The sequence below is a fragment of the Otolemur garnettii genome, unplaced genomic scaffold, assembly GCF_000181295.1.
Source record: "Otolemur garnettii isolate 467f Iridium unplaced genomic scaffold, OtoGar3 scaffold00264, whole genome shotgun sequence".
In the NCBI taxonomy this organism is placed as follows: domain Eukaryota; kingdom Metazoa; phylum Chordata; class Mammalia; order Primates; family Galagidae; genus Otolemur; species Otolemur garnettii.
This window is the reverse complement of record NW_003852659.1, coordinates 334,246-342,126: the sequence shown is the minus strand read 5'-3', so window position 1 is coordinate 342,126 and position 7,881 is coordinate 334,246. Positions and strand designations below refer to the sequence as shown.

The window sequence follows — 7,881 nt, the reverse complement described above, 5'->3', positions numbered from 1 at the left end:
GCAGGTGTCCAGGTGGTCTCATTTCACACTCCATTCCCAACCTCCAGCACTGGAGTCCAACACAGTGATGGTCAAATGAGCTGACACATAATGACACTTAACTACACGCTGGCACTGTACCAAGTCCTCCTCAAGGATGTGTTAACTCAGGGATGAGGGAATTCTCTGAAGCTTTGGCTAGTCATCATCTGGCCATCCTGACCCTCATCCACCATCTTCCCAGACTCCTTCCCCCTCTTTGATCCATCTGGTGGTGTTGTCATATGGGGAGAACATCTTCCCTCCTGGAGGCTCAGTTTGGTGTCCTGAAAAACAGGGGTGCTCTAACCTTTCCCTGCTCTTGCAGGTGTGAAGACACCTAAGTGGTCAGTGTTATTACTTGACTAGGCAACAGAGAGCCAGGGAAGGTGGTGGGAGAAGGCAGGATGTCAAGACAAGGAAAGAGAAAGTGGTTTAAGGAAGATTGGTTGGGAGATATCCTTCTCCTCTCCACTACTGGTGCCTACAAAAAGGATAAAAACAAACACACAAACAAAAAAACTAAAAACACTTGGAGGATTTATAGAAAGTGAAACTTCCCAACCTACTCCCAATCACTTGCAGTTTTTCAAATGTGTGACATCTTCCTGCTCCCCAGCCTTTGCCCCCGTTGGCCCCTCTGACTGGGGCCTTCCCTGTGCTCTTCTCACAGAAATTCCTTCCCAAGCCCGGGTCCTTCTGTCAAGTCAAACATTACATTGCCAGAGAAACTCTGACCACCTGATGTTGCTCTGCCATCACAGTGTCCCAAGGTTTTTTTCTAGGTAGCATCTTTAATACCTGATGTTACACTGCATAGCTGCTTACGATCTAGAGCAGCACTATTCAAAACTTTGGATGCAATGTTCTAGACCTGCTGTCAGTATCGCAGCTGTCAGTCACTTGGAGCCTTTGGGCTCTTACAACAGTATCACCAAGGAACCTAACTTTGACTTTTGTTTTCATTTTAATTATTTGCAGTTTAGCAACTTATTCTAAATTTAAATGGAAATAGCTATGTATGACTGGTGGATACCAAACTGGGCAGCCAAGATCTAGAACATTCTATCATCACAAAAAGTTCTCTCCGACAGTGCAGCTGCAGCACCAGAACTCCAGCTTCTCCAGGGGAAGAGAAGGACTTTCACTCCTCAGTATGGCAGGGTCCTAGCACCAGGAGAGACACAGAGTGAGGGTGTGGCAGACCTTTATGGAACGAGAGTCAGAGATCCCGGACTGTCTTTTGTTTCTTCTCACATCAATAGTCATGAGCTTCATGCTTGCTTAGGGGACCTGTGCCTCCTGATGTGAGGGGCTGTGTCCTTCCTGCTCTGAACCAGAGCTCAGAGTCTGTTGGACAAATCCAGACTCACCCCAGACCCTCTCCACCAGCACCCCATCTCCACAGGCAGCCACACTCTCTCGGGTTTCACAAACTCACATTTATTCACAGACAAAGGGACAAGGACAGACCTTTGCACACTGGGGACCCCAAGGGTCTGGCAGTTCCAAAGAGATGATGGTGTCCAGTGTGTTTAGTTGGGAAAGGCAGGTGGCGTGTGTCCCCACCAGGCTCCCTACCTCTGGCCAATTGTCCTGTGCCTCCTTTTCCACAGTACTGCTTCAAGACGTGTTGGGGTGAGCAGTTCCTAACCAGCATGGGGCGGGGGAGGGGTTGGGGCGGGAGGGGTGGTCCAGGCCCCCCTCCCCCTTAGTGTCAAGGGCTTGAAAGGGAGGGGTGTGTAGACAGAAGAGGTGCCTCGCCTTCAACTTCCCTCCTCCATATTGCAAAACTGGGGTCTCAAACTGAGTGGCAGAGGGTGTGTGGAGGGTCAGGAGGCCAGGCCCCCGAGACCGCGCAGGTGAGCTTTGCTGTCTACCTCTTCTTCCTCCATTTCGAAGGCTGAGTGATCTTGGCTGTCGAAACAAGAGGCGCTGAGGAAAACAGGGGGAGCCGGTGGGGGCTGGGGTGGGGTCCCCGGAGAGGGTGGCTCTTCCTTGATGTGTAGAACGGGCAGTGGGAGCCCTTCTTCCTCCTGCTCTACCTGCGTGGGCAGTGGTGGTGGTGGTGGCGATGGCTGGGCCTGGGCCTGCAGCGCCTGCAGGGCTGCAGCCCTTTCCAACTCAGCGCGGTGACAGCGCTGGTGGCGCAGAAGGCTGTAGGCTCGTGAGAAGCGCCGTGGGCAGCGTGGACACGGATGCGGGGCCGGGCCCCCGGCATGCACCTGAGCATGGCGGGCCAGGTCTGCCAGCCGCTTAAACTCTCGCTGGCAGCGCACACACTGGAAGGGGCGCGCCCCTGAGTGTGTTACTCCATGCTGCCGTAGGTGTGCCCGGCGCCGGAAGCCTTTGCCACACTCAGGGCACCAGAAGCGGGGCTCCCCGGCTGGGGGCCGGGCTGGGGTGGCGTCCCCTCCGTTCTGCCCGCCTTCTCCCCCTTCTGAGGCACCCCCGCGTTCAGCCCCTTCACCCCCATCTGGCCCCTTCCCTGAGTTCCGTCCACCAGAAGCTTTGTCGTCCTTCTTGCCGGCTGCGGGCAGCGGGGCCAGCAGGCTGAGTGCACCATGGACGCGGCGGTGCTGGCGGAGGTAGGAGGCGAGGCGGAAGGCCAGGCCGCAGTCTGGGCAAACGAAAGGGCGGTCGGTGGAGTGGACCAGCCGGTGGCGGGACAGGGACCAGGGCCTGGCAAAAGCCTTGAGGCAGATAGAGCACTGGTGTCGTTTGGGGCGTGGTGGGGGCCCCCCTTCACCTTCCTGTTCGCCTTCTGGGCGCAGACAGGGGTGCGCTTTCAGCTCGCCCTTGGTGGCAAAGGCTTCGCGGCAGCGGAGACACAGCAGCGTCCAGTCGGCCTGGAGCAGGACCTGCTTCTCCTCCTGCCGCCCAGCTGCCAGCGCCAGCTCGGCCCTCAGCTCTGCGGCCCCAGCCGCGGCCTCTTCTGACTCTGACTCCCGGGGCGCGGTGGCACTCGTGGGGGCCGCCAGCGGGGCTGGCTCTCCTGCAGGGCATGTCTGGGGCCACGTGGCCGCCACCTCCTCTTCCTCCGCAGACCCTGCTGCTGCTGTGTTAGGCTGTTCCACGCCCTCGTCCTGTGAACCCCAGCTGGACTCGGCTGCCTCCTTGGCCACCCTCTCAATAGCCAGCTCGACCTCTCCACCTGCGTGCTCCTGGGCCAGGTGGCGCCTGAGCTGGGCAGGCTCAGGGAAAGTGCGCGGGCAGGCAGCACAGCGCAGCGGGGGCTGAGGCCCGTGGCCACGCAGGTGTCGAGAGAGGTGGGCAGGCCGGCGGAATGCCTTGGGGCAGAGGGGGCAGGCGTGGGGCCTCAGGCCTGAGTGGCTCAGCCGGTGCCGGGAGAGGTAGTAGGGGAAGCGGAAGAGGCGGCCACAGGTGGGGCAGGGCAAGGGCGCCCGAGGGGCTCCAGCGCCCCCCCTGCCACGACCTCGGCCTCGACCACGGCCCCGGCCCCGGCCGCGGCCCCGGCCCCGATGAGGTGGGCTCCCCTGGGCAGGTGGAGGAGGCTGCGGATCCATGCCTGTGAGGAGAAAGGGGAGAGAAGCGGGGACAGAAATAAAGGGAGATGTGTTGGGTGTGGGAAACAGAGAGAGGAGACACAGAGGCAACGTGAGAGACACAATAGAGAAGAGAGAGAGGGACAGTGGAGAGAGTGATCAGATATAGAGAATAAGACAGAATCAGGAAAAGAGAGATAAGAGACACAGAGAAGTAGAAATGGTGACAGGATGGTCAAAGGTGGAGGGTAGAGGGGCAACACCCAGCAGAGACAGATTTTGAGTCCCAGAGGCAGAGAGAATGAAAACCGTGATCAGGTGGTGATAGAGAGACATGGAGAGACACATAGAGGAAATAGGACAGAGAGACAGAGGAGGAGACATGGAGGAAGACAAAGTCAGCCAACTGCTTTTGCTCCAGGGCCCCTGGAGTTGAACGTTTGGGAGGGGTTAGGAACCAGCCCGTGGGGCCCCAATGGAGGGAGTGGGATTTGAAGCCCGGAGGCCCCAGAAATGGGATGTGTGCCCAGACGCCAGGGGCTGGGAGAGGCTAGGGAGTAGGAAGGTTCAGACTCCTAAGCAAGGAGGGGGCTGAGAGAGGAGTGGGCTGAGGGTTGGGACTTCTGGGTCTGGGACTGGACGGGATGGAGGCAGCTGGGCTGGGGATTGTAGGTGGTATGGATGGATTGCCGGGTCCTGGTGGAGGAAGGGGCTGGGGAGGGGGCTGGGCTCCTCAGACAAGGGAGAGGAGGGGCCCGAAGACTCAGCTGCTGGGATCTCCAAGGAGGAGAGGCTGAGGGGTGGACCTCGGGGCTGGGGGTGCGGGCGAGGGAAAGGCGCCGTGGCTGGGGGTCCCTGGGTCCGGGAGGGGACAATTTCTTCGGGCCGAGCCTGCCTGCTGGTCCCCGCAGTCATGGTCAGCAGAACTGGGGCCGTGGGTCGAGGCCTTGAGGCTTTCTTAGCCCACGGCCTGGGGTTCTGCCCTAGTCGCCGGGCACCGGGCTCTTACCTCCGCTTCCTTCGCTCCTTTCTTCCTTCCCCGCGGCCAGCCGATCACGGACGGTGGCGGCGGCGAGGGAGGGGGGTCCGAGCGTGCTGGGGGGGTGGAGGAGGAGGCTGGGCTCGGTGTCACTGCCTAAGCCTTCCCCCCGGAAACCCGTCTTTTCCTCGGAGCCTGAAAGAGGAAAGACTGGCTGGGAAGCCGGAAGCGGGAGGACCGGGGGACCCAGAGGGCGGAGAGGGAGGGCGGCTTGGACTCCTGGGTCCTGTGAGGAAAGGGGGCCGGAGGTCTGTCTTTTAGGCTCCGAGTGACGAGGGGGCTGGGGGACTGGGACGCTGGGTCCAGCCGCCCCCCCCCAACTCCTCAACAGACACACACATTGATTCATTCCTTCAACAAACACGCATTTATCAAGTCCTGTCTGTGCCAGGCACTGTGTTTGTTAGTTGGGTGGGGGTTGAGGGGATGTCTGGGGAGGGAGATGAATCAAGCAACGACGGGGGCTTCAGAAAGTACCGGCACTCTGGATTAGAACCTGGCCTTAGCCTTCACTTGCCTACCAAAGCAAGCAACTCATGCACTCTGAGCCTAAGTTTCCTACTTTGTCATAAGTACCTGAATATATTAATTCAATCCTAAGCGACCAGTATTTTATGAGCACCTACTACAGGCCAACTCTGCATATACTTTGCCACACGTACGGATATTTACTCAATTCTAAGCAAAGCAAACAATATTTATTGAGCACCTACTATGGGCTAGCTCTGTCCTTGGTGCTGGAACGACAGTGGCCAAAACAGAGGCCATTGTACTCTGTACCCACGGAGCTCATGGTGGGATGAGGAAAGCAAGACAGACACAGATCGATGACGCTAGGGTGGGGGGGATGTGTGATCTAAGGCTAAAAGTATGGGAATATGCTCTCACTGGCAGGGTGGTGATCCCCGAAGTCTTCCTGGAGGCAACAACGTTTCAGTTGAAACCTGCCTAGGAAAGCAACACTAACACATTTCAAAAACCTAATGTGGACAGAAAAGACATTTCACAGGAGTGTCCCTGCAACTTGATGCTTTTCTGTAGAGCAGAAAAGGCATTTCACAGGAGTGTACTTGCAGCTTGATGCTGTTGAGGGTTAAATTCATGCCAAACATTGTTGGTTAGAGTGTGGACAAACAGGACCTTTTGTACATGGCTGGGTGAGTAGAATTTGGAGCAGTATCAATGAGCCAGCAATTCCAGGAATTTCTTCTTTGGAGCGATCTCCTCAGAAATGTGCAAAACGATGTTTGTACCAGGTTAATTGGGGCAGCGTTGCAGATCGCTGCAAATGGCTGCAACAATCTCAGTGCCCATCAGCAGGAATTTGAGTAATAAATCATGATTGCGTCACCCAGTGGAATGCTGTGCCCATAAAAAAGAACCAAGAAGCTTGCTGTATAAAAATATGGAAAGTTTCCAAGTGATAACGTGAAGAGGAGGGGAAAAAAAAAGAAGTGGAGAACAGCCTGCAGCCTGTTCTAAAAATCTGTGCTCATTTATCAGCTGATTGTGTCTGAAGAACTAAAAGAAGAAATTGGCAACATAGTCTCACTCCCAGGACTGAAACTTACTACACCCCAGCTTTTTATACTTTTGAATTTGAAATCATGTGCATGTGTCTCATATACTAAAAAAAGAGAAAGAAATGGGAATAATAAAAATAAATAAAATGAAAAGTAATAGTTTGCTCTTGTGTTTTACAAATAGGAACTCACTTAACCCCCCTTACCTTATGAAGTATGTAATGTATTATTTTACCCTCTTAAATGGGATGAAAGTGAGGTATCAGCAAGTCTCGAAGTTAATGAGTCTCAGTACGAATTTTGAGTTCACAAAGAGGAAAAATGATAGTGGATCAGGAGAATGATTTTTAAAAGCATTTGATTGGATCCTGTATTTTAAAGGCTGTATACATGTGAAGTGGAATTCTAAAATAATTAGAACCAAATTTGGGGGACGGCTTGTGTCTAAGATGAAAGAAACAAACAGATCTCAGAGGTGGGTCTGTCTATTTCAAAGCTGACGTCAGAATATGAGTTGTGTGTTTGAACTTTATTTCGTAAAATACACATAACAAAATATACAATTTCGAAGCATACATTTTTCAGTGGCACTAAGAACATTCACAATATTGTATGGCTGTCCCCACTCTCTAGCTGCAGAACTTTTTCATCAGCACAAACAGAAACCACAGAAACTCTGTCCCCATTAACAGTCACTCCCTACTCTCTTCTACCCTCAACTCCTGTGAGCCAATAATCAGCTTTCTGTCTCTATGGATTTGCCTCTTGCGGACATTTAATATCAGTGGAATCATACAATGTGTGGTCCTCAGTGACTATTTTCTTTCAGTTAGCATAATGATATTAAGGTTTATCCACGTTGACCATGTATCAGTACTTCATTCATTCCTTTTTGTGACTGAATACTATTCCATTGTGTGAATACAGCCCACTTTTGGTATCCATAGGGGATTGGTTCCAGGACTCTCACAGATACCAACTCTTTGGATACTCTAGTTCCTTACAGTAAGTGCACCAAAGCAGAGCTCATAGACAGGAAGGGCCCCTGTGTGCTACGTTTTGTTTATCTGTTGATAGACATTTGAGTGGTTTTCTATCTTTTGGCTATTGTGACTAGTGTTATAAATATGTGTCTGTAAGTTTTTGTTTGAAGAGCTGTTTTCAGTTCTTTTGGATATACAGTTAGGATTTGTGTTATTTTATCATTTATATTTTGAAGGCTTGAAAGCCTGTTTTATTTTGCTTCTTTTAAAGAAGAACGAATTCAGGAATGGAGGTGATGGGAAAGGAAATTTTAAGCAAGGAGGTCAGCATGTGGAATAGACGTTGTGACTTGAGGGAAGGGAGATTGGAAGTGTTAGACTGAGGTATCAAAAGCGATCAGTGTGGTGGAGGGAGGCCAAGGCGGCCAGTCCTCCTACTCCAGCCCGAGCTTGGACTCAGTCCGAGTGCACTGAGAAGCCATTGAAAAGGTTTTAAGCAGGAGAGTCATATGATCCGATTAGTGTTCTAGAGAAATTCCTGTGGGAATCGCACGGAGACTGGACCGGATGCGAGGGAGACTGAGGCAAAGAGCAGGGGAGGCAGGGTGCGGGCCCACCTGTGCCCCAAAGACCTCGGGTCGGAAGGTGGAGCTGTGGGCAGGGGGCGTGTCCTGGCGCTGATTGGCTCAGGGCTCTGGTACTGCACCCCCTCCAGTCTCCAGGTCCCAGGAATGGCCTTGTGTCATCCCTGAGCTGAACACCCTCCCTTGCCTGTCCTTCCTCTCAATAGAAACCAGATTCCCCCCCGCCCC

At 53.5% G+C, this 7,881-nt stretch overlaps 1 protein-coding gene across 1 annotated transcript; it reads right to left on the bottom strand.

Moving 5' to 3' along the window:
- Nucleotides 1-1,442: 1,442 nt before the first annotated feature.
- On the bottom strand, nt 1,443-4,600 carry ZNF579 (zinc finger protein 579). Its single transcript, XM_003802896.3, has 2 exons — nt 4,534-4,600; nt 1,443-3,547 (listed from the first exon to the last, which is right to left on the bottom strand). The coding sequence occupies exon 2, from the start codon at nt 3,543-3,545 to the stop codon at nt 1,851-1,853; it is 1,695 nt and encodes a 564-aa protein (XP_003802944.1). The 5' UTR covers nt 3,546-3,547; nt 4,534-4,600; the 3' UTR covers nt 1,443-1,850.
- Nucleotides 4,601-7,881: the final 3,281 nt, after the last annotated feature.

Coding starts and splice junctions, on each gene's coding strand:
- ZNF579 (XM_003802896.3), bottom strand. CDS start 3,545: ATGGATCCGCAGCCTCCTCCACCTGCCCAGGGGAGCCCACCTCATCGG.